The sequence below is a fragment of the Numenius arquata genome, chromosome Z, assembly GCF_964106895.1.
Source record: "Numenius arquata chromosome Z, bNumArq3.hap1.1, whole genome shotgun sequence".
In the NCBI taxonomy this organism is placed as follows: Eukaryota; Metazoa; Chordata; class Aves; order Charadriiformes; family Scolopacidae; genus Numenius; species Numenius arquata.
Genome location: NC_133616.1, coordinates 38,845,699 through 38,858,605, shown reverse-complemented (window position 1 = coordinate 38,858,605; position 12,907 = coordinate 38,845,699). Strand labels below are relative to the sequence as shown.

General features: G+C 41.2%; 1 protein-coding gene across 1 annotated transcript in view; it reads right to left on the bottom strand.

Annotated features, from left to right (window-relative positions):
• TRPM6 (transient receptor potential cation channel subfamily M member 6) overlaps positions 1-12,907 on the bottom strand; it is an 88,497-nt gene that overhangs the window by 53,687 nt on the left and 21,903 nt on the right. The window contains exons 4-11 of the mRNA XM_074166354.1: positions 9,376-9,556; positions 8,791-9,004; positions 8,298-8,422; positions 7,332-7,503; positions 5,861-6,035; positions 4,807-4,930; positions 2,413-2,485; positions 2,192-2,292 (exon numbers count right to left, since the gene is read on the bottom strand). Of these exons, the coding sequence (XP_074022455.1) occupies positions 2,192-2,292; positions 2,413-2,485; positions 4,807-4,930; positions 5,861-6,035; positions 7,332-7,503; positions 8,298-8,422; positions 8,791-9,004; positions 9,376-9,556 (1,165 nt within the window). The remainder of the gene's footprint in view (positions 1-2,191; positions 2,293-2,412; positions 2,486-4,806; positions 4,931-5,860; positions 6,036-7,331; positions 7,504-8,297; positions 8,423-8,790; positions 9,005-9,375; positions 9,557-12,907) is intronic.

Below are 12,907 nucleotides of genomic sequence, written 5' to 3'. Positions count from 1 at the left end.
CACCGAGACTATGGAAATGATTTCTCGGAATCATTGTAATAAAGACCGCCTTTTCGGGGAAAGGTTATGGATATGTATAGGCGCTCCTTGAATATGTAAGCTTTGGTTGTATAAATCCTAAGCTAACTGCCGTGGTGGGTGCGCACGATTGTGGTGGGGCGACCCCCCCGTGCTGCCCGACGCCAAATAAACATACCTACTTTACAACCTCATAGGTTGTGGAATCTGTTTTCCGCACGTCACACAAATAAAGAAGTTTACATGCTACAAAACAATGAAGAAGACATTCGGAAAAATAAATTTTCTTCATAGAGTCAAAACATAACAGGCTATTGTAAAAAAGGCCCATAAGGGTAAAATATGCACACGTCATTGTGTATACACAAATCTTTTCCGTATTCCATAAAAATAAAAGTCTGTTGGACAGAATGGCTGTTGAGATTATGCAGTCAAACATTGAAAAGTTATCAGATTATCATCATTCAGTCATTCATTCATTATTATCAGTCATCACCATTAATAATGATTCAATTACTCATTGCTCAATCATACAATATGTTTCCCCAGAGGGGTTAGTCTTACTCAGTTCACAGAGTGAATGATGCTGTCTTACAAGGAGCTATTCAACATTTTGTTCTAACTTTATTGTTCCAGGCTTAGCACATCCCTTAGTATTCACACACCGTTCAAATCCTGAAAATGAAACCCTAATTTCATTCTTTGCCTTTCAGTGAGCACTTAACACTATTCATTTTTACCAGGTTTTGTGCAAGAACACGACACCACAGAATCTTCTTGGTTGGAAGAGACCTTTGAGATCATCGAGTCCAACCAACCAAAAAAAAAAAAAAAAACCACACAACACCAAAACCAAACCAAAACAAACACCCGCAACCCCACACCACACCCACCCACAAACAGATGCAAACCAACAATCTCAGGCACTAGAGCATGCCCTGAAGTGCCATGTCTACACGCTCCTCAAATACCTCCAGGGATGGCGACTCCATCACCTCCCTGGGCAGGCTGTTCCAGTGCCTGACTGCTCTCTCAGTAAAGTAATTCTTCCTAATGGTTCCTAATGGTTCCTAATGGAGACATGGTTGTCTCCACTTCACAGACAGTGAACTGAGCCCAAAGACTAACAACAACAACAACAAATACGCCTTTAATTCACAGATGCCCAGTTGTAGACATCTCAGGCACAGTTGTCCATGTATTCAGCTTATACAGCACAGGAAAATATGGACTGGTGATCAATAAATTCAGGTCTCTTGTTGTGTCAACCAACCAACTATGGCCACTCAAAAAAAATATACACACTGACGATTTTCCAAAATTTACATTGTAAAGAAGAAAAGGCACTTGTGACTGGAAAAATCAACCTTGTAATTCTTGGAAGGGGAAACTTCTGGGAGCATCAGATATAATTTCTTGAAGGAAATATTTACTCTTAAAACAAATGGGAATAGCATGTGTTGAGGCAAATACAGTTTTATATTTATCATCTATAAAAATTGTATTATGTACATAAAAACTCATTTAGGAAGGGTTATACTTAAATATCAGATTGCATCTGAAAAGTTGAAAAACACAATTTATAGGAGTGATCCAATTGCTACTGTATGTTCTTTCAGATGCATACAGTTAATATAGGTCTAAATCACAGCTTGCTTTGACTGCAGCTATTCCTAAGAAACAATATCTGAAATAATGCCATGATACCAAAGTTAATTCTACCTTTTTTTACCTGGTACCACCATAAAGGACCGTGATTTCTGTATTTTTGTCTAGAGCTAGGAAAATAGAGGCAACACTCCTTTGGAGAAAAGAGCCCTCTGAGCTACAACGAAATATCCTTGACCACCCATGATTGTCAACACAGGCTTGAGGAACATATCCAAAAGGACCACTGAAACTATGTGAAAAAGCTAGCAGCAAAAACTACAGGTATTTTAGATATCACCTCTTCTCTGGGGAAATAAATGTGTTTGATTTTTCATCTGATGCACTCTGCAGTTGAATACTTCTCAATTTTAAGAATAATGTCTGTCCAAAATCAAAGATGATTACTGCAGAAGAACGACTCCAAGCATCAAACTATTCCTTACTTAAAGCCTGACAAATGCAAATCATGGAAAACTAGTCATCATAATAAAGTGTAAAGCCACTGTGAAAATTACAAAAGTACCTTCCAGTGTTGTCCATAAACCAGTATGTGTTTCTTGGCAATATCTAGCCGGTTCCAGGCCAACGCCAAATCTAGCTGATCTGAAGCAGACATATTTGTACCTAGGAAACAAGCAAAGGACCTAGCAGTTTTCACACATATATGTTACTCCTTCATTTTGAAAAGGTAAGCCAATGGGACTACATGTCAGATGAAAACAGGTCATGCTTTTAGATAGGTACCTTTCAAGAGTGCAGTCAGAATTGCCAAATCAATGTCCTGCTGATCTTCTGACTCCGCATCAAATATGGTTATCTGTTAGAATTGCAGAAGTATATAGTATTTGAGGTTAGGCAGAGAAGTCTGTAGTTATTTCTTTGTAATGGCTGTGGTAGATTAAATCATACACATTTCAACACAAACAATGGCAAAGGCCTCGACATGATTTTCCTTTGTTTCAGACAAAAAATGTACCATTTTGCTTTTAATGCAATGGCATTCCAGGCAAACTGGCATCAACCTACGGCATTATAACATGAGTCTATTTCCTTCTGATTAGCCTTCAAAGCTAAAAAATGTAAAAATGCAATATGGTTGATAGCTACTCAGTTTTTCAACTAGAAAATAAACACTCAAATGAAGTAAAAAAACAAACAAACAACAAAAACCCAAACCAAAACCTATCTTGGGTAGTTTCCATTTTTCCATTTTACTGATCATTGTTACAACTGTCATTACTTCCATAACAAATACTAATCATTACTCCATCATATTTGAAAAGTCAAGGAAGACTGAAGTTCCTGCTGACTGGAAAAGGGAAAATACAACCCCGTTTTTAAAAAGGCTTAAAAGGAAGACTTGGGGAACTACAGGCTGGTCAGTTTCGCCTTTGTGCCTGGCAAGATCATGGAGCAGATCCTCTTGGAAACCATGCTAAAGCACACGAAAAACAGAGAAATGACTGGTCACAGCCAACATGGCTTCACTAAGGGCAGACTGTGCCTGAGAAATTTGGTGGCCTTCTACAGTGGGGTTACAGCACTGGTGGATAAGGGAAGAGCAACCAACACCACCTACCTGGATTTGTGTGAAGCTTTTGATCCTGTCCAGCACAACATCCTTGTCTCTAAACTGGAGAGACATGGATTTGATGGGTGGACCACTTTGTGGACAAGGAACTGACTGGATGATCGCACTCAAAAATATGCCATCAATGACTGAATGTCCGGGTGGAGACTAGTGACAAGCGCTGTCCCTCAAGGGTCAGTACTGGGACCAGTGTTATAAAACATCTTTGTTGGTGACATGGACAGTGGAATTGAATGCACCCTCTACAAGTTTGTGGATGACACCAAGCTGAGAGGCATCGTTGATACTCTAGAAGGAAGGCATGTCATCTGGAGGGACCCTGACAGGCTTGAGACGTGGGCCTGTGTGAACTTCATGAAGTTCAGCAAGGCCAAGTGCAAGGTCCTGCACCTGGGTCAAGGCAATCCCAAACAGGGATGTGGGCTAGGCAATGAGTGGATTGAGAGCAGCCCTGAGGAGAAGGACTTGGGAGTGCTTGTGGGTGAGAAGCTCAACGTGAGCCCTTGCAGCCCAGAAAGCCAACTGCATCCTGGCTGCATCATAAGTGTGGCCAGCAGGTCCAGGGAGGTGATTCTGCCCCTCTACTCTGCTCTGGTGAGACCCCACCTGGAGTAGTGCATCCAGCTCTGGGGTGCCCAGCAAAAGAAAGACACTGACCTGTTTGAGTGAGTCCAGAGGAGGGCCATGAAGATGACCAGAGGGCTGGAGTACCTTCCCTGTGTGGACAGGCTAAGAGAGCTGGGGTTGTTTAGCCTGGAGAAGAGAAGGCTCCAGGGAGACCTTATAGCAGCCTTCCAGTATTTAAAGGAGGCCTAAGGAAAGATGCGGTGGGACTCTTTATCAGGGAGTGGAGCAATAGGACAAGGGCTAACAGCTTTAAACTGCAAGAGGGGAGATTTAGATTAGATATTTAAAAAAGATTCTTCACTGTGAAGATGGTGAGACACTGGAACAGGCTGCCAATAGAAGTTGGGGATGTCCCATCCCTGGAAGTGTCCAAGGCCAGGCTGGATGGGGCTTTGAGGAATCTGCTTTAGTGGAAGGTGTCCCGTCCCATGGCAGGGGGTTTGGAACAAGATGATCTTTAAGGTCCTTTCCAACCCAAACCATTCTATGATTCTATGACTCTACTCACAAATGAGCACTTGAGCCACTAAACGTGCCAGCCCATTTTAAAAGTCCATTTCAATACACAGACAAGTTCTAGTACAATTCTGTTATTGGTAGAAGAATGGATGGAAACTTTTCTAAATTACAAGACACTACTAGAGAAGAAAAGAAGTAGGAAATACTTGATCTTTCCTGCAAAAGATGTCTGGCCCTTTACTAAAATAAAAAAGTTGTCATTTCATAAACAACCACCAAGAACAGGCTGTGTGGAGCTAGCCAATATATAAATTAGCACAGACACCTTTGTGTTATCTTTAAAACAGAGGTAACACTGCTACTTCTACAACTGCTATGCCCACACCAACCCACCACAGAAAGAGCAAAAAGGGTAACAGCAAATGAAGATGTCCTAAACTCAGAGTGTGAACCCCACTCACAGACTCTCTGTGCTCCATGCATTCCATCAAAACATGAAATAGATGACTGGATTGTTTCTGCCCCAAGCTAAATGTGTTTTGAATCATCACTAAGACCTCCTCCTTCACTTGAGGGCGCAGCTCCCTAAAAAACAGATATACAAGCAAGAATAAGTACATTTTTAGCTACTTATTACCAGCCCGAAAGACAAAACTTGTGCTAAGCAGAGACATATGAGAAATCTCTTTTATTTCCACTTCTCTGCTGACTTATTCCTGCCGTCTCTCAACAAAACAAAGCAAAAGCATCCCATAACATAAACTATTATTCACACAGCCATTAGTTCTGACCATACATATATACTATTGGGAATAGCATAAATGAAAAAATTAAATTTTAAAAGCCCTTTTGACTTTGAAAAACTTTCACAAAAATATTGATTTGCTATACAAATATGCATATAATTATTTCCATTTTGGCCGTTAAATTTTCACCAAGGCAGGTTTAATAGAATCTGCAGCTAAGGCTGCACTGGAGATGGCATAAAGACCTATAGCTAGATGAGGATGACAAATTTGGGTTACCACTGGGTAAACCAAAGCCAAAGCTAAGGAACCTTAATCCTCCTCCTACCCCAGCCTGAGGCTCCTACAGCAGCTAAGCCCAGACCAAGTCTCAAAAGCATTCTGCAACCCAAATCCAAGCCCACTTACAGAATACTGACTGTAGGAGAAAGGATTGATTCAAAATCCAAGCAGGTTCTCTGGGGTCACCCAGCAGTGTCCCCCATCAAAGGTGAGAAACATTATAATAACTCAAAATAGCTAGATGCTGTTCCTTTTTCCTCTTCAAAAAAGCCTTAGTAAGTTTGGCAGAATAATTCTTTCAGCATTAGTTTGAGGCAGGGAAGGAAGAAGCTATGCTCTCACTTCACAGAGGTAAAAACCAGCAAAAGACCACAGCACGTTCATTACTGGAAGCATTAGAAATTATCTCAGTGGTTTTGAGACAGGTGTTTTCAGGTCCCTTCCAATACAACAGACCAAGCAGGAGGAACATTATGCCACTACTCACCCTGTATCACCCGTGTGCTTGTGAGTAAAAGCCAGGATGTCTGCAGCTCTGCCAGTGCCCTCATAGACCACCACAGGGACAGCTGGGCTGCCCCTCAGGTACTCCCACACCATTAGGATCACGTTGGGGCCTCCTTCCACCACCAACGCAACTACGGGTACACCTTGGCCCATTCCTGTTTCAAAACACACCTAACCAGTTACAAACAGGTCCCAGTCACAAAAAAAATCAGAACATCTGCTAAGTACTCATGAAGGAGTTTCACACATGGTTCAATGGGGAGGAAATCACGCCTTCATCATCTCTAATTTGACTTACACTTTTTAAGACTTTCACAGAACTTCTGCAACCAGATCAAAAAGACCATTGAAACCTGCTGATAAAATTGTAAGTGGCCCTAGCCTTTGAGAGAAGACACATCCTTCAGAATATCCTTCTGCCCTTTATGATAGCTCTCACAAACAAGGGCACTGACGGCATTTGGAATGTCATCAATATTCCTTTTTCTACCTACACACATAGAAAAGTAATCAGGCCCTTCTTAACAGACTTTCTCAAGTTTTACAACAGCAGCGTGGTTTTATTAACAATCAGAAATAAACTTCAAATATGATGCAATAGAAACAGAAAAACAACAGAAAGTCTGACTTGCAAAAACTCATACTAAGAACAGATGCAACAGGCTGAGTAAGAAGCTCTAAACATGAACATGTTAAAAACTAGGTAAGTTTCTAAGTTTGTAAATTCTATAATGTGAGCAGATAAAGGAAACAAGGATTCAACATCATAACTCTGCTAATTTTTTTTAACATACCTCAAGATTTAAATCACTAGGTAAGAGTGAACTTCCACAAATAATTTATACAATCTAGTGCATAAAGAGAAATACTTGCCTGTGTAATAAATATTTAATTCATTATTTCTGTACCATAACTCGGTTACTGCATAAGCAAACAATGGAATTTATACAATCTGACAAACAAACATCGGCTGAAGGTAATCCTTTCACAACCAGTCTTTGTTTCTGTACTTGAGGAAGTCACAGGCTTGCAACAGGGAAGAGTGATGAGGATAAAAGTAACGAACAAGGGAAGAAGGATTCAAATTCCACTGAATGTGACAATTTTTCCACCTAGCAAAATGCTGGGAAACTATCTCGTGCTGATACAGAGACCATGCAAAACTGCAAAGTGAGTAAATGCTCAATACTTATTAAATAATCCGAGTCATTTAGATGTCTCTATAATCGAGAAACCAAAATGCAAGTTATCCCAAATGCATCATGCTTCATAAAAATGCTGCCCTCTTCATTTTCCTGATATTCAGAGTTTTAGATATATGCAATTAATAACTTCCAGCCTCAGTGAAATCTATAGCAAATGAAGATGTACACGTTCCAGGAAGTGTCGAGTACCTCCACAACCTTTAGGATAGGTTTTTCTGTTATAAAGCTAACCACAGCAGTACTCACTTGTGTGTATTTTTTGAAGTGATATGTACTTCTCCAAATTCCTCCTGAGAATCATTTCATTCCCATACTTGCCTACTGTCCCATCATCTGCCATTAGAAAATGAGAATGCATGCTGTTCAGGGTACTTAGCTTGCTGAGTGGATTACCAAGAGTCTGGTACAGGCAAACTACCTGAAAAAAACAAACAAACAAACAAACAAAAAAAAAAACAAAATAAAAGAACTTCAAAGAAACAAACAAAATATCACCATTTATGTTGCTTCGCTTGTATGTATTTCTTCATCATATTGTGATCTTCTGAAAGCCTCCAGCATGCTTTTTGCTGCTCTACTTAAACATGGGTTTTCATTTCATTCTTAACAGCAACAAAACCACAATTAATACCACCAAAAGCATTTCTGATTAGTCAGAGTCACTGCCTGCCTTTCATTGCAACAGCTGAAACACAATGGCATGTTTTTCCTGGGTGTATTCCCGTTAAAACCATGTGAGCTATCATTTATCAGGAACAATTTCACCTTACTTGTCAAGTGTTTTTAGACAGTTATGTAGATTGTGCCCTCACATTGGCACTCACATGAAGTTCTAGTTTATTAATAAAAAGCATGCATATTAATAGCCTATTTGTGTATACCATTAACCTGATTGCTCATCCTGAATCACATGAATATAGAAATACATCATTTGCAACCACAAGAGAATTGCCTAATTAATTACAAAATTTCAAAAAGAAATGACAACTTCGTGTAAGGGAAGTATTTTAGAACTATTCATTTATACATAAAAAGCAAAACACAGTGCCTAAACATGCCACGGAATTCTACTGCTGAGCACAATCTTAGCCTCTGTTACTGAGAAAAAGTACCAAACTAGTGAAATGAAGCAAACAGCCAATAAAGTTTGCAAGACAGCTGTAGCAATCCCTGAACACGAAGGCTTTTATTATTAAAACATGTCCTACTCACATCTTTTCCAATGAGATCCCTCTGGTTCTCAATGATACCCCATGGAGGAATCCCAACAGCACAGATCTTTCTCAGGTGTGGTGAGGCACAGCCCTTCAGCGCATCCCCCACATGCCTGGACACTCCTAAACAGAAAATTAAATCATCAATTTTCTTCTACATTTGGAGACCTTCTACAATACATGGGTTTGCCATCATTTAATTTATTCTATGGTTATGTTTTAATCCGAAACAAACCATGCCACCCCACTTGTATATTTGACGTGCACCAGAGGAATTGTAAGGCTCAGACGTAACGCACCAATGCTTCAAACTCAACATGTAAGGTCAGTGTTTCTTATTACAAGCAGAATACTCTGCTCTTTAATAAAAAAAAAAAAAAAATTAAAAATATTCAGAAACAATTTCATTATATTTGCCCTGAATGTACATGCTTGTATGCAGAGAAAAAACATCAGAGAAAGACTGAAACAAGGAAAAATAATTACACTACCACTGTTGATGCCTTCTGTAATTATCCATGCTCCTGTAGTCTCAGCAGCCTTCACCAATCCTTTGCTGAAAACCTGCTTGACCTTTGAGGGAAGCTTGAAATTTTGAATGCCTCCATGAACAGAGATCACTAGCTTTGGCAACTCCATCTGCCATTCTTTAACCATCAGGTGCAACAGCTGATCCAAACTGCTATCATAAGAGAGTCTGATATACTGGAAAAAATAATAATGGGTAAAATAAACCTTTTTATGAAAAATCCTTTACACTCTCCAAGAGAAAAAACCGCAACATGTTGCAAAGTTCTTAGCACTAATGTGTTAAAGATTTTGAGCAGGATTATAACTTTCACAATACCCCTAACATGATAGCACAAAAATACACCAGTGAGAAATATAAACAGCAAGACAATGCACAATTGCAGTGAAGTTCAATGTAGAAATATCAAACACTCTAACCTGACTTACTTTTAGATGCCCCTGCTCTCTTAAGACAAACAATCTGATATTCACCCAAAACCACTTTTTGTCTTTCTTATGCTGAAATTATAAAAAGAAGTCAGACATATAAACCCATCATCTATTACCTTGGCATGGTAAGTGTGATCTCCATCTTGAAAATTGATTGTACCAAATGCATCTGTTGGACTCATCTTTGTGTGTTTTTGGACAGACCATTCTCCACCATCTCTTTGTGGAGCAGCCTGATAAACAGGCCAGCTACAGTCTACTCCTGGGTGATCTCCAATGAACCGTCCACAGCAACACCTCACATTAAAAAAAGAGAAATTATTTTATATCAAACACACTTGCATGCAACTATAGGATCTTGATCAGAATAGCCCAAATAGTTTTTCTACAAAGAAGGATATTGCAGCTTGCTGACTTGGAATATCATAAAAATTAACTCAGCTGAAAAAAAATCTCAACAATGGCAAAGTTGCATTGAATTAAATCATAAATATGTTTTGTTGGATTTGATACAGAATTTGTTCTGTACCTGAGGAACACTAATAAATGTTGAGGGACTGGACAGGATGATCTTCAAAGGGCCCTTCCAATCCAAACCATGCTGTGATTCTGTATGACTCTGTAACAGTTTGAGAGTCCCAAATTCTGACCTGAGCAATGCAGCTCAAATTTACTGGTCTCATATGTGAGATTTCAGAGGAGTATCTCAGGAAACCAAGGTTTGCTATGATTATTACCACAGGTTATTCTAGGTATGAAAGAAACATCTAGGAGTTACGGGGATTAATCAGGAGGAGAGAAGCAACCCTCAGCCTAGAAAGAACTTCAGGGTTCTATACTTCTAGGGTTCTATAACCCTAGAAAGAACTTCTAGGGTTTTATACTAACCCTTGGATACCAGCAATGTGAATATACAAAATAAATTGATTGAAGTGCAATGTTAAGGCAAATTTAGCAGAAGCTCAGTTAGTATTAAAGACTTGCAACTGGATGAATAACCCAGATTCCAAATTCAATCAGTATTACTGTCATACAGGCTTCAACAGGCTCCAGTCTCTTCTACAGGATTAACTTCAATGTAATTTATAGTGACATCTGACAGTCCAGCTTTCGTTTAGACATTTCAGAACTGGCAATGGAGATAAATTCTTCCCTTTCCGTGATTTAAGATACCAAACAGCCTCCAACAACCCAAATTCGATAACTGCCTTGGGACTCAGATGTATTACTTGTGGATCTAGGGAACAGTTAGACGTAAACAACGTCTGAAAAACTCTGACAAGGTACATTCAGAAAGAGAGAGGGTTTTCTGTGGAGACGAGTAAGAACTAACTGGTGAAAGAGAAATAGATTAAAAATAACAAACAAACAAACAAAAACAAACCCCCAAGCAAGCCCAAGCAAATTATGGGAGTGAACTGCTTCAGAAAGGCGCTTTTGATATGTTTGCACTCCAGTTTTTCAACACAGGCAAATTACATTCAATTGATTTAATGTTCTGCAAAAGCTGACTGGAGAAGGAAGCCGCCCACACTCTTGGAGAAAAAAATAACTCAATTAAACAATATTATTCAGTGAAGAATTAAAGAGTTGTAGAAGCCTAGCAACACAGAAAAGACCTGAGCTCTATTGTTGCACGTACGATGATAGTTAGCTGGAAGTCAGAAGGCCCAAATTTTTGTGAAGCTAATTCAACATGGATTAGCTAACATGGACCACCTTTTCCCTAGCTAAGACAAATAGCGGGATATCACAGAAACCCAGGGACTTGCCAGAAAGAAGTCAGGTATATGCTAAAGACTAAGTCCTGGAAAAATGAAAAGGAAATGATCATTACACTGTCTGACTCAGCAAATACCAGCACTTGGAAGGACAGAATTGAAAAGCAATCAGGCTCATCATCAATGGATTACATTTTCTAACATCTGAATTAATTGCAGCCCATCATCAAAATATGAGATGCTGTCTCATACGTTACTGATCCGTACAGAAGTTGTACATCAGCAGCCCCTCCTAGAGCAGCAAGAGCCAGAGCAACCTGCCTTTTCAAAGCTGAGACCCTATGGAAAGGAACCAACCATCTGACAAGACAAATCAGTGCAGTAACCTTGAAACTGAGAGGTCCAATGAATACCGAATTATTTTAGTAGTTAACATCATTTGCACTACATATTTAATGTTTACATGCAAATGCACCCAGAGGTGAGCTGCCCTCAAACAGCTCAGTTATGCTGAGCAGGCAGTGGAGGAACTGCACATAGACCTAATACACAGATGCGCAGTGTACACGCAGCTGCTTTTAGCTCAGAGATTACCACAGCAAGAGGTATAAACTCAAAAGGAAAGGTATACCCCAAATCGCTCATGCTCTGCTCCAACCTGGCACACTCACTCTCTCTAGCCATCTATCAGGAAGAGACAAGGTGCTAAGGACCCCTGAGCTACGTGGGAAATCAAAAGTCAAGACTAAGAGGCTCTCAGGAAACCAAAGCAGAACATTTCATACAGCTGTTTGGGTCTTTTTTCTGTAAAGTTTTGTGCAAATGTCACACTTGCCTTCAAAAAAGGGCAAAAGCCACCCTAGCGAACTGCAGGCTGACTGGCCTCCCATCAGTCCCAGGTGAAATCAAGGAGTGAGACTTCCTGGAGCCCAAGTCTGGGCACAGCAGGGAGAAGTCAGTGACGGGAGCTGTCGGCAAGGAGTTACCAAGGGTAAATCATGCCTGACCCAACTGACTGACTTCTGTGACAAAATCATGGGGACAAGAGGAAAACAGCAGATGCCACCTATCTCCAATCTAGTCAGGCTGTCGGCACTGTCTCCCCCAATACTCTCATACCTCGGCTGGGACATTACAGTCTGGGAGGGAGGACACACTGGCAGGTGAGGACCTGGTTGGGTGGTGGGTTCACAGGGTGGTGGTTATGGGTTGGACACTGCCTGGAGGCTGGTTTCCAGCAGGGTCCCAGAGAGTCTGTGCAGGGCCTGTTCTCTTCACCATCTCCACCAGCAACCCAAAGGAATGGATGGAGGGCACATGCAGACCTGGGGAGGGGGCAGCTCTGGGGCATGGCCCCGCGTGCTAGTGGGCAGTGAGCTAAGCTGGGGCCACTCATGTGCCCAGGCAGCAATGAGGGCCAGCAGTGCCTGGGGTGGTGTAAGCAGGACATGGCCCAAGAGCCAGGGAAAGGCAGCGACTGTCCCGTCTGCATGGTGCCCATCAGACCCTGTCTGGGTGCTGCCTCCAGTTTGAGTCCCCTACACAGAAGAGACACCAGAAAACTGGAGGGACTCTGGGGACAGTGACCATCCTGGTGACAGATGGTGGGGCCGGAGCCCTTGCCCTCAAAGAACAGGCTGTGGGACCAAGAGAGTTCAGCTGGGAGGAATGATGGTTTCAGGGGCACCCAACCGCATCCTTGGCACTGGTGTGAGGGGACGGAAGAGATGCAGTCAGGCTCTTCACACCACTGAGTGGCAGAAGGGTGGGAGGCAGCGACACAAGCTGAAACACAAGAGGCTCAGGGTGCAGATAAGGAGAAGCTGTTCCCCAGGAGGACAGCTCAGTGGTGGAGCTGGGACCTAGGGAAGGTGCGATTTCTCTGGCCTTGAGGATTTTATGCCCCGACTGGATAAACCCTTGAGCA